At 42.6% G+C, this 13745-nt stretch overlaps 1 protein-coding gene across 4 annotated transcripts in view; it reads left to right on the forward strand.

Annotated features, from left to right (window-relative positions):
- Nucleotides 1–9575, forward strand: part of PHACTR3 (phosphatase and actin regulator 3) — a 303640-nt gene extending 294065 nt beyond the window's left edge. For all 4 annotated transcript variants that reach the window (XM_081948375.1, XM_081948374.1, XM_081948376.1 and 1 more), the window contains 3 exons: nt 3744–3884; nt 6493–6569; nt 8983–9575. In XM_081948375.1, the coding sequence (XP_081804501.1) occupies nt 3744–3884; nt 6493–6569; nt 8983–8998 (234 nt within the window). In that variant the 3' untranslated portion in view covers nt 8999–9575. The remainder of the gene's footprint in view (nt 1–3743; nt 3885–6492; nt 6570–8982) is intronic.
- Nucleotides 9576–13745: the final 4170 nt, after the last annotated feature.

Here is a 13745-nt window from a genome sequence, read left to right on the forward strand (position 1 = left end):
GCAAGGATTTTGCAATTCTCCTCCTTGGTATTAATATCTTGCTAGTTCTGCAGACTCCTCCCACCAAAATATAAATACACAATATTAAAAACGGGACTAGGTATTTATTTAGAAGGGTAAACATAAAGGTTCCCCTCGCACATATGTGCTAGTCATTCCTGACTCTAGAGGGCAGTGCTCATCTCTGTTTCAAAGCCGAAGAGCCAGCGCTGTCTGAAGACGTCTCCATGGTCATGTGGCCGGCATGACTAAACGCCAAAGACGCACGGAGCGCTGTTACCTTCCCACCAAAGGTGGTTCCGATTTTTCTACTTGCATTTTTTACGTGCTTTCGAACTGCTAGGTTGGCAGAAGCTGGGACAAGTAATGAGCGCTCACGCCATTAGGCGGCGCTAGGGATTCGAACCGCCGAACTTGCAGACCTTTCTGATCGACAAGCTCAGCTTCTTAGCCACGGAGCCACTGCGTCCCTAAATTTAGAAGGGACAAGGTCTTAATAGAAGCAATTGGAATGAATGCTGACCCCAAAGTTTCTGCTAATCGGCCCCATTACATCTCTCTATGCCAGTAACAAGAAGTGCTGCCTAAGGACAATTCTCAGAAAGAGATTCATTCGTTCGGTCATTCTTTCCCCAAGAGAAGGCACAAATCTTTTGTAGAAGTTCTAAATATAGTCCGGCATTAAAAATACATTGCAAAAGCTCCTACAAGTTTCTCTCTCGATGTACTGTACCTTCAGATGCTATGAATAGAAAGTACAGATGAGGATGAGATTTTCTGCCATTTCATCAAAGTTCCTCATATAGGATTTTCAAACAGCCCCAGATGTTGAGTGACTGAATGAGTAGAAAGTAGTACTATTGTCACCTGGCAACCAGGTTCTTGGGCATCCATTCTTGAGCTGGTCTTATTCACAGTGCATTTCACAATGATTGTCTGTTTGATTATTGGAAATTATTGCAGCCAACAAAGGTGCTGGTTATCGGGACGTGCCTAGCAACCCATTAGTTCCTCTATTTATTCCTTAAGGGGGAGAATATACCATATTTTTCAGACTATAAGACACACCAAGATTTCGAAGAGCTAAGTAAGAAAAGAAAAGTTTTTGTCTTTCCCGGCCCTCAGCAGCCCTCTTCAGGCTTCAGCAAGACTGGGGGGAAGGTGAAAACGCCTGTTTTTTGCAAAAACTGAGGCGTTTTTGCCTTCCCCCAGCCCTGCTGAAGCCTGAAGAGGGCTGCTGGGTGCTGAGGGAAGGCAAAAACCCCTCCATTTTTGCAAAAAACCAGCGCGTTTTTCGCAAAAATGGGATGCGTTGGGGGTGGATTCCATGTATAAGACACACCAATATTTCCACGCTCTTTTATGGGTGGGGAAAGGTGCGTCTTATACTCCGAAAAATACGGTATGTATATAGGTAGTCCTCAACTTACGACTGGTTGCTTAGCAACCATTTTGGGCAGGGGGTTGGATTAGAAGACCTCCAAGGTCCCTTCCTGCCCTATTCTGTTTCTATGAACCCTGAAAAAGTATTTCCTCGGATTCAGTGGTGGGTTCCAGATCCCGTTGCAACTGGTATGGTAAGGTACGGTACGGTTGCAATAGGGCCCAGTGTCCACCCCATGAATGCGTGCAAGCACGCACAAGCGCACATGTGTGTCCTGAACTCTTGCAACGCCTCCGTGAGCCTCCGCGATGCTCCAGCTGCTTGGTGGAGTGTTGTGCAGGTGCCATGCACTCCATGCTCATACCTACATCTATCATGTCTGATCTCTATCTGTCTGTCTGTCTGTCTGATCTATCTATCCATCTATGTATCCATCTATGTATGTATGTATCTATCCATCCATCCATCCATCCATCCATCCATCCATCCATCCATCCATCCATCATCTATCTATCCATCCATCCATCCATCCATCCATCCATCCATCCATCCATCCATCCATCCATCCATCCATCCATCCATCCATCTATCTATCTATCTATCTATCTATCTATCTATCTATCTATCTATGATTAGCCAGCTAAAGTCACCCAACCGGCTTTCTAGCCTGATACCTTAACCCCTAGAGTAGACCATGTTGTCTCTTTTCCTGCAGTGTTTCTTCAGAAAAGACCGAGATGGTTTGCAAAGCAAAGGTGGAGCAACAGGCTTGCTTCACTCTTACAAAGGGAGGGTCCTTCTTGACCTGAAAACTAACCGTGAGGGAGTTTTTGAATGAACCTTCATGGAAGGGAAGGATCCCTCCAAAGACGTGCCTGGTCTTAGCTCCAAGCACTCGTTTTCTCTCACTGCTGCCAGGAGCTGAGTGAGCAAGCTGGCAGCAGAAAGGGAAAAGATTGTAAGAACACTGAAGATGGCTGTCAACAATTTTTGGCATGTCTAGCTGCTACAGGTATCCAGAGGCTTTCTACCGCAGAGTTTCATGGCCTCATCTAGAGCCAAGAACACACTGGAATGCACGTTAAGCGCAAGGAAGATGATAACACGGACCTATAAAAATGACATCACCTATCCTCCTGTATTGGGACGCAGTGGCTAAGACGCTGAGCTTCTTGATCAGAAAGGTTGGCGGTTCGAATCCCTAGCGCTGTGTAACGGAGTGAGCTCCCATTACTTGTCCCAGCTTCTGCCAACCTAGTAGTCTGAAAGCACGTAAAAATGCAAGAAGAAAAATAGGGACAACCTTTGGTGGGAAAGTAACAGCGTTCCATGCATCTTCGGCATTTAGTCATGCTGGCCACATGACCACAGAGACATCTTCGGATAGTGCTGGCTCTTCGGCTTAGAAACTGAGATGAGCACCACCCCTAGAGTCAGAAATGATTAGCACGCATGTGCTGGGGAACCTTTACCTTTATCCTCCTATACCCACCACATTATTTATCATAGAAAGGGCACCCACAGAGTGCCACCCACAGATGCTGAAATGGGGATGGGCCCATCCAACACAGAGTTTTGCATGGCATTCGCTTTTGAATGCCAGTCCATCAGAGTGTAAGAAATGCTTTGTGAGACTAGACCTCCAGTCTATTGGGTCCAGTATTCTGCGTGACCTAATGGTAAACCTAATGTAAATTGGAAGTATAGGTTTTTCATGTTTATAGTTTTCCTAGATTGCATTTCAAAATGTACGTTGGGGCGTGCCTCCCTAATGATATACCCTGCTAAGAACTCAAATCTAACTTGAGAAATTATGTACCTAATACAATATATAAAGAAGGGGCCTGTCAGAAATAGATAAGTTTTCAAGGTACTAAATGCAACATTAAAAAGGAAAAGAAGTTTCTTAGGAGATATCTAGAGTTTACAACTGGGCCCCTGGCGGCGAAGTGGTTAGAACACAGTATTGCAGACTAATTCTGCCGACTGCCAGCAGTTCAAATCCCACCAGGCTCAAGGTTGACTCAGCCTTCCATCCTTCCGAGGTGGATAAAATGAGGACCCAGATTGTTGGGGGCAATAGGCTGACTCTGTAATCCGCTTAGAGAGGGCTGTAAAGCACTGTGAAGTGGTATATAAGTAAGTGCTATTGCTATTACAACAGAGCAATTGTAAGATAGCCCAAGGAGTGTCTATATTTTCGTCATGAATGAGCAAGTGTATCAAATAGAAACACCTTCTTACATTCCTATATGGGATCCAAAGAAGTCAGCAGAAAGGAAATGCAGGCGTTTTTGTGAATATTCTCCACCCAAGTCTCTGTACAGTTCTCACATTGCATGAATTTTTCCTCCCAAAGCTTAATCAACGGCCTACGGTTGATGAATTAAGAGACAGAAAAATCCTCATTCGATTCAGCGATTATGTGGAGGTGGCAAAAGCACAGGATTACGATCGACGAGCAGACAAGCCATGGACCAGGCTATCAGCAGCAGACAAGGTACTGAGGTGTTTATTTTCTTATGGACATATGCCTCCCTAAAGTGTAATATGCCACCCTTCTCTTTCATGCCAGATTATACAGATAGTCCTCAATTTATGACTATGATGGAACATGCCCATGACAGTCTTAGTTGCAAAGCAGATCATCACGGGCCTGACCCACTCTTAGGATTTTGTGTGTGTGTGTCAGTCATTAAGCCAATCACCGTACTCATTAAATGAACACTGCAGACATTAAGTGAACCTATTGTTTGCTATGGGGGCATTTTTGCTGAAAACTGAAAGTAAACGCCATTTTTCAGCAGAAACGTAAATCGTGGTCGCATGATCAGGGGATGCTGCAAACAGCCGTAAATGTGAGCCATTTGCCAAGCATCCAAAATGCAGTCATGTGAATAGGGTGGGGGAGCTGTCATAACTTCAGAACCAGGTCATAAGTACTTTGGGGCTGGGCTAGGGTAACCTCAAATGGTCACAAAGTGAGCGGTTGGAAGTCAAGGATTACCTGTACATTAAACCAAAGCCACAGAAACACCCAGTTGTAAGAAGCTACTTAGGGCCTTGGATCCAACCTCCCTTCTCAGAACAATGGTCCGAATTAAAACATCCCCAATGGAAGCTTGCATAGCCTCTACTTCAATACATGCCACATGGGTTGCTGGTTCTGCGGTCGGACTGGTATTAACAGATTAACAGAGTTGGAAGGGATCTTGGAGGTCTTCTAGTCCAGGCCCCTATACCATTTCAGACAAATGGTTGTCCAATTTATTATTCAAATCCTGCAGTGTTGGAACATTCACAACTTCTGGAGGCAAGTCCTTCCACTGAGTAATTGTTCTCATTGTCAAGAAGTTTCCCCTTAGTTGGTTCTTTCCTCGATTAGTTTTCAGCCATTGCTTCTTATCCATCCATTAGTTTCCACCCATTGCTTATGAGCCGCAGTGGCGCAGTGGTTAGAGTGCAGTACTGCAGGCTACGTCTGCTGCCTGCCGGCTGCCTGCAATTTGGCAGTTCAAATCTCACCAGGCTCAAGGTTGACTCAGCCTTCCATCCTTCCGAGGTGGGTCAAATGAGGACCCAGGTTGTTGGGGGCCATAGGCCGACTCTGTAAAGCGCTTAGGGAAGGCTGTAAAAGCACTGTGAAGCGGCATATAAGTCTAAGTGCTATTGCTATCCTGCCTTCAGGTGCTTTAGAGCAGTGTTTCCCAACCTTGGCGACTTTAAGTCCTGTGGACTTCAACGCCCAGAATCCCCCAGCCAGCATAGTTGGCTGGGGAATTCTGGGCGTTGAAGTCCACAGGACTTAAAGTCGCCAAGGTTGGGAAACACTGCTTTAGAGAATAGGTTGACCTCCTCTTCTTTGCGGTAGCCACTCAGATATTGGAACACTGCTATTGTGTCAGCCCTGCTCCTTTTTATTAAACTAGGCATACCCGATTCCTGCAACGGTTCTTCATGTTTTAACCTCCAGTCTCCTGATCATCTTTGTTGCTGTTCCCTGCCCTCTTTCGAAAGTGTTTACAGCTACCCATATCAACAGATAATTTTCTAAACGATCAGAAAGTTTTTCCATCAGTGGAAACAAAGAATAAGGTACTCTATTGTTACACCACTGAATGCCTATCCCCTCTTAGGGAGATAAAGGTTCAATGGTTCCTGTGCCTTATTGTTTTCTCCAGTGGTTTTGAGTAGGTGGTGCTTCATGACAGTTTATATTTCTATTAAAGGTTTTGCCAGACACCTCCCTTACACTGAGAAATGAATCTCTCAAATAGATTTTCCTTCCATGTGCTGAAATGAAAAATCACTGCAGCAAAGCTGCTCATATAAGAATAGTATGACGGGTCAATTGAGAATATATTTGCACATTTTGGCCATGTGCCTGGAGATAGATCCAAAGAGACATATTGATCTTTATTTAGCACGGTAAGGTGTGATGCTGCAATTCACTTTATTTATTACGATTTATTAAGAATATTTATATGGCCTCTCAACTTATACTGTGCCTTGGGTAATCAGGGAGTGATCATTTTTGACAGCCTCACAGCCACAAGTGGGGTTGTCAATACCTAATGTTTTGCTTTTGAACAATATCCTTGAGAGACAATGTTTCTCAACCTCAGCAACTTGAAGATGTGAAGACTTCAACTCCCAGAATTCTCCAGCCAGTGTTAGGTTAGACAGAAATTCCTGCCGATTGCACTTTACCTGTTCACACATGGCAATCACCTCAATTTGATTTGTTAAGTATGGTAGGAAAACAGAAGCTATTAAGGTGCTATTTCATGAACCCCTCCACTTATGGAGTTACTGTGTTGCCACCCACTGCTAGGGATGTGGAAGAGACTTCAACGAACTGTTCAGGTGGAAGGGCTTATGACTCTTTATTGAGAAGGATATGTACAGAAAAAAATAGAATAACAGTTGGAAGGGACCTTGGAGGTCTAGTCCAACTCCCTGCTTAGGCAGGAAACTCTACACCACTTCAGACAAATGGTTATCCAATCTCTTCTAAAAAACTTCTATTTCAGTTAACTGTTTAAGCTGTGCCTTTTCCTACCAGTTTTAAAGGATTAATTCACCTTGTTTCTGTTTCAATTTTCCAGGCAGCCATTCGTAAAGAGCTAAATGAATACAAAAGTAATGAAATGGAGGTGCACGCATCGAGCAAGCATTTGACAAGGTCAGTTGCCCAGATAGTATGTATTCATTGAATATCAGTCTATTTAATCTCAATCTCTCTCTCTCTCTCTCTCTCTCTCTCTCTCTCTCTCTCTCACACACACACACACACACACACACACACACACTCTCTATCATCTATCTATCTATCTATCTATCTATCTATCTATCTATCTATCATCTATCTATCTATCTATCTATCCATCCATCCATCCATCCATCCATCCATCATCTATCTATCTCTATCTATCTATCTATCTATCTATCTATCTATCTATCTATCTATCTATCTATCTATCTATCATCTATCTATCTATCTATCTATCTATCATCAATCTATCTATCTATCTATCATCAAATCTTCTATCTTTATCTACTAAACCTGCAGAATGTTCTGCTCTACTGGAGAACTCTTCCAGAATTTGGAACAGCTGCTAGGGTTCAATCTGTCTTGGTAAACAGGACCAGCTTTTTTATCCCAAACTCACCCTCAATTTACTTGATAATTCTCTAAGCATAAGCATTTAACTTCAGGTTGGTCAAATAATGAAAAATACACTGCAGTTAGGCAAAGAACAGGAACAACAACAAACCCGATAAATATTCAGCACAATTTGAGTGAGCGCAGACCATTTTTAAACAAAAGATAACTTATGGTGTACACAGAAATACTAATTCAGTATATATTGATTTGCCTATGGAGGAAATTAAAAAAAAATATAGCAAATCTAGCTGCTTGCTAAGATTTCAGATCAGGGCCATAAATATGATAAAGTTTAGCAGTGAAAATTACAAAAGGCAGCTCCAGTAATTATTCTCTTGAAGCATGTACTTCGATCTTTTGATTGCAACCAATTTGTGAATATAATCTACCAATCAATTTCCTCACCTGAGCAAAATTGATCAAAGAATGTCTAGGCCAGTGTTTCTCAAACTTGGCGACTTTAAGTCCTGTGGACTTCAACTCCCAGAATCCCCCAGCCAGCTGGCTGGGGAATTCTGGGAGTTGAAGTCCACAGGACTTAAAGTCGCCAAGTTTGAGAAACACTGGTCTAGGCACTTGAAATTCTTTGGATGCTACGTACTATGTTTACTTGGCATAGGAAGACCGGCAAGAATCACAATCAGTGTTGCTACCCAAGTCCAGTCTAAACTGAAAAGTGAAATAAATGTAGAGATTTCAGCTCAGGTGAAACTTTTAACTTTAAGGCGCTCAAATAAAATTGGTGGCATTTCTTTGGGCAGAAGCCATGCTTAAATTGCTATCAAGTATCACCAAAATCCAAATTCAGTAGAAATGTAAGGGCTCCTCCTTAACTTTAAAATTTTGAAGATAAAACATTTTGATTTGACTACCAATAGGTAGGTAACTAACTAAATCAGTTATCTACCTCAGGGGTGTCAAACTCAATTTCATTGAGGGCCACATCGGGGTTGTGTTTGACCTGGGGGGGGGGGCAGGGGGCGTGGCCAAGATGGGTGTGGCCAGCTCAATGTCACTCATGTTGGGGGCTCCTGTGGTGGCCTGAGAGCTTTGCCAGCAAAAACAGTCTCCCAAGCTGTTTGGAGCTGCGATGGCTCCTGCAACCCTCTGCCAGTGAAAGCAGAGCTCGGGAGGGCTGCCCATAGCCCTCCCAAGCTCCATTGTCACTGTCAGAGGCACCAGGGGCTGGTCCTTTGCTGTTTCCATGGTGTCTCCACAGGCCAGATCTAAGTACCCTGTGGGCCGGATCTGGCTCCCAAGCCTTGAGTTTGACGCCCCTGAACTACCGTATTTTTTGGAGTATAAGACACACCTTTTTCCCTCAAAAAAGAGGCTGAAAATCTGAGTGTGTCTTATACACTGAATACAGCATATTTTGCCTCCCGAAACCACACCCCCTTCACCAAAATTGCCATGTATAGGTTGTAGGAGGCTTTCAGAGAGCTCCCGGGGGCTGGGGAGGGCAGAAATGAGCAAAAAACGGGTCATTTTTTGCTCAATTTTGCACCCCAAGAGCATTCTATAAGCTTCCTAAAGACTATCCATGCCCTTTTGGAGGGCAAAAAACGGGCCCATTTTCGCAAAAAAGTGTTATTTGCTCATTTTTGCCCCCACCCTGCACCCCACTAGGAGCACTCTACAAGCCTCCTAAGAACTATTCGTGCCCTTTTTTTGAAAAAAAAAAAAAAACGGCCCGTTTTTGGGAGGTTTGCAGAGTGCCAAAAAAAAATATTTTTTTTTTAAATTTGCCTCTTCAAAACCTTGGTGCATCTTATACTCCGATGTGTCTTATACTCCGAAAAATACAGTAACTCATCCTTAGGTCCTTGTGTACTGCCCTTTTCTTACATGAAATTGTGGTGTTTTTTTTTGAGATAGACCTTCTAAACAATTGCCATGGTCACTTATGTCTTCTCCTTTTAACTTCTAGATTCCACAGGCCATAGAGATTTTCTTCTGCGAAGAATTTGTCTACTTTTTTTGATATCCACTACTGAACACGCATCAGGGAAAACATGAAGGCCTTTCTCTGAGGTTCAGTCTACGAGAAGCTGATGTTTCCGGTTCTGGAAAGACTGCAGATTTTACCCCTGCAGCTCAATATTTAAAACGATCTAATCTGATGAAGGCCGTCACCTTGGACCCACAACCGTCAAGGTGTGGGAGAATTCACTGACAATATTGAACTCATCCAAAGGGAAATGACTGCGTTCCTTTGCTACTTGTTTTAAACTGAATTGCTGCATACCTTGAGAAAGGAGATGCTGTGCATGTACAGGCTCTACCATTCCAAGGCCTCCGACATAACGGACACGGCGCACACCATCATTCAGTATTATCATGGTGACGAGACATTGGGAACTTATCACGATTAGTTTGTACAAAACACTTACGTTCATGTTCTATGAAGTTATTTACTATATTGTTTCTTTTCTTTTTTTATATATATAATGTCTAACAAAACACTCCTCTTTTTTTTTGAACTCCTGTTCATTTTTTTTGTTAATTAAATGATTACTTACTGCAGAAAACAATTCCGCAGACTTCCATGTTTTATGGGATTTAGCATCACAGTTTAAAGGAACATGGGAAACAATTTGATTTCTTCTCTCTCTCTCCCCCCACACCAACCCCTCAAGCAAGTTTTATATTAGCGGCTTCCGTTTTCCAAAAGGAAGATTCAAGTGTAGGATTGCAAAAGTGAATGGTGTTGGGTCAATTTTTATTGTGGTAACTGAGAAGTTGAACTACTTCATTGGAAAAAAAGGTAGTTGAAGGGAGAGGAAACAGAGGTGGTTATTCTACTGGTTCAGACCGGATCCCCAAACTGGTTGCGGAAATCGCGGGTGGCTCCGCCCACTTGCACCCAGCTCTATGGCATCCCATTTAGCCCCCCTTTTTTGCCAAAAGTGCATATGCAGAAGGAGCTGTGCACACTCACATTTGAGAACCGGTAGGGAAGGTAAGTGTATACCACCCCTGGTGAGGACCTATATTAGGCTACTATTATTCAAAAGAACAGGATTAAAATGCACAATATCTGGTTGCAATCCGTTTGTTTGCACAATGTGATGTGAAATTTGATAATGGCCTACTTTAATGGAGAAAGAGCTCCTACTGGAAGAGCTATGGAAGTAAATGAGCAAAAACAAAATAGTACACCTGAATCCTGATGTGAGATGGTTTCCACAACAGGCACAACCACAACTGCTTGGGTATCTGGGTATCTGGTGAAATGCAATTGTATACCCAATGGTCTCAGATCACTTCCCACCAATACTTTTAGGTAAGTCTTGAGTAAAATCAACGGACAAAAATACATAATGTTGCAAATTGAGTGTTACAGCACATGTCTAATTTCTTCCACGAGAATTACAAGTCCTCCAGTTGCAGACAAAATGCAAAGAGCAGCTGAATAAAACCATGGTATGGAAAATGCAGGCCGTGGTGGCTCAGTGGCTAAAACGCTGAGCTTGTCGACCACAAAGGTCGGCAGTTCGGCAGTTCGAATCCCTAGTGTCATGTAATGGAGTGAGCTCCCGTTACTTGTCTCAGCTTCTGCCAACCTAGCAGCTCAAAAGCATGTAAAAATGCAAGTAGAAAAATAGGGACCACCTTTGGTGGGAAGGTAACAGCGTTCTGTGCGTCTTCGGCATTTAGTCATGCCGGCCACATGACCACGGAGACGTCTTCAGACAGCGCTGTCATATCGGCTTTGAAATGGAGATGAGCACCGCCCCCTAGAGTCAGGAATGACTAGCACATATGTGCAAGGGGAACCTTTAGTTTTTACCTTTTTATAGAAAATGCAGACCTATGCAATCATTTATCCATTCAGGTAGACATAATGCATGAGGCATAAACAGCAGCCAGCTAGAAATTACTAATCTCATAAGCAGCTCACTGTTGGAAGAACTAAAAGACCAGGTTAGGGAAAAAATGCTCTGTGGGATTGCTAAAAGTTGAGAACAACTTGAAGGAACATAATCAATCAACGAATATATCCATCAAAGAAACAGCTAGCCTTGATAGATAATCATGTGACAGCATCTGATTGATCACAAGTAGTGCAAGTTGAGTTGAGGCATTAAACATGATGTCAGAGAAAAGAATAAAACACAGTAAAATCATACCACATAAATTCCCCACAGGATTAGCACTGTCTCTCTCCAATGCACTTCTGAGTAAATTATTAATATATGTACTAAGTCTGGTTTATGCATGCTTAAAAATATTCTGGGTTTGCATTATGCAAGATGTTATTCATAAATATGTTGCAGTTTATATGCGCGAGTAATCCCCACTCCAAAAATTGGGAGGATGTTTATGCTGATAAGTCTTTCAAAGGTCTATTATCCTTAAAGTCCTGGGCTACAGTTTCATACATATTGAAGAGCTTGCTTTCCTTTTCCATAATTCATTTCAATTGGGAGAACTTTTGTGCAGAAAAGATCCCTATAGATTACTCTTTATTGAAACTGAAATCAAAGTTGACCAAATCATAATGAGCTGCTATCTCAATACGAAGTCGCAGTATCTCCAGAATATGTACAATATATACAATCATTTAGAAATTCTTCAGAGAGAGACATGTGCATCAGTGCAGGTAAGATTCAGGCTATGAGATGGGGTGCATGAGGTGCAAACTGGAACATATTTTCATTTGCCTGTTCTACTCCAATTTTTGGTTTCAAGAAAGCTGAAGACAACAAACAAAGGAGGAACATTCCCTCATTTAAGGAGGGGAGGGAGGAAAAGCTTTGGATCCAGGGGAACCAGTGATTGACAAGTCGACTCTCCAATCAGAATCATTTGCAACTGCACAATCACTGACCATTCCATTCAGTGAAAAGAGATGATACTTGGATAAGAAAAGCCTTCAACTTTTTGTTCCACCTCAGTATAACATCCTTTGTGACAAAAAAATGTTGCTGGGTCTTCTGTCATCTCTTCTATAGGTGAAACAGGCAGAGATCCCTTGACCATTTCTCATCCAACTTAAATTTGAGACTCATCATCTCAGTAGTTATCCTATGAACTTGCTAGTTGTTTTAAAACTGTAGTGCCCAGAACTAAACCCAGGCCTCTAAAAAGAGTTTGATAAGGGCAGAATAGATTTTTCCCAAAATTATTAAGTTACTAGTTGGATACCCGTGCCTCGTGACAAAACAATGTGATCGGGCAATGACGGAGAAATCCGGTTCAATCCATTGGCTGTGGTGGTTGTTGATTGAAACTCATAAGGGAATATCACTCCTACTGTCTTGAATCTTGAAGCACTTCCATAGGTGGACGGCATAGACATTTTGGTGAGGTACCGGCATTTAGTACTGTAAGGAGCCCCAGACCGCTCCTGAATGGAGTGGAACGTCTGCCAGTTTGAACTGAGGTAACCGAATGTGAGGCAACTGGCAGTTGGAACAGAGTTCTTTTCATGTGGGGAGGTTGAGTTGAACTCCTTAGCATCAGAGCGTGTTAATTACTGTATAAGAAATATTAATGACCTGATAGTCATTTCAATTAATCCTTTCTTAGAGATTATTTAGAAGCCAAGAGGAACATACTTGCCAAATTTCAAGTTTGTAGACTTTTAGCACCTGCTTCATAATTCTGGCTCATGCCTAACATGAAATTGATAGGTCCACCCAGATCCATCGGAACACTTACAGGCATTCAGAAAAACCATCACTATTTTACCTGTTCCCCCTCCTCTTTTTCACAATTATTCGTCACCATACTCACGGTCCACGATACATTCTCTCCTGAAATAAATTACAGGTATCGTATTTTCCGGCGTATAAGGTGACTGGGTGTATAAGATGACTCCCTACTTTTCCTGTTAAAATATAGGGTTTGGACTATACTCGCCGCATAAGACTACCCCTCTTCTGAGTTTTATTTCCCAACCATATCAAAATTCATTGGAGTTTCACCCATATTTCCGATACTACTTAACGCATAGCTATGTTTATTGTGCTGTTGTATTACATATTGATGGGAAACTACTTATTTTGTCATTGAGATCTATATGTACTGTATGTACAGATACTGGTGCTGTGCTGTATGTACCGATATTGCTTCAGTTGGCCTTTCAGGCAGTGCGGTGCAGTAATACTGTCAGGTCAGGTATCGCCATTCCAGTATACAGCGCCCAGCCAATCACGGCGAGCAATGTATTTTCTATTAATGAATACAAGGTGTGCTCGGATTGGCAGAGGGTGTGACATCATCAGCCCGCCTTCCTGACTCCAAGACAGTCCGAGCAGGCCAGCTTATAGCGGTATACGCTATGTGGAAACTGCTGGCTCAGCGCTGCCAGTATGGAAAATGCAGCTCAGTATGGCAGTATGGCAACGGCAGCGGTATTTAATGGCATTCAGACTGGCTTGGAACCGGTAAGTTCCAGCTCGCCATATACCCGGCATACAAAACGACCCCCGGTTTTTGGAATGATTTTTATAGGCTAAAAAGTCATCTTATATGCCGGAAAATACGATAGCTAATTAAAAAAATAAATTAGAATGTGGCTCAACTGCTCTTTCCCAAACTATGCTTTCTATAAAATTTGTTCTGCTCAATTCACATGAATGCATTTAACTTTCAAAAATCTCGTGCGCCCACCCCCCCACCCCCCCACTGCTCGATTGGAGATTAGGCGTTTACTATTTTCTGAATTTTGTCCAGGCTTTGGTC

Source organism: Natrix helvetica, assembly GCF_964273705.1.
Source record: "Natrix helvetica genome assembly, chromosome: 3".
NCBI classification, from domain to species: domain Eukaryota; kingdom Metazoa; phylum Chordata; class Lepidosauria; order Squamata; family Natricidae; genus Natrix; species Natrix helvetica.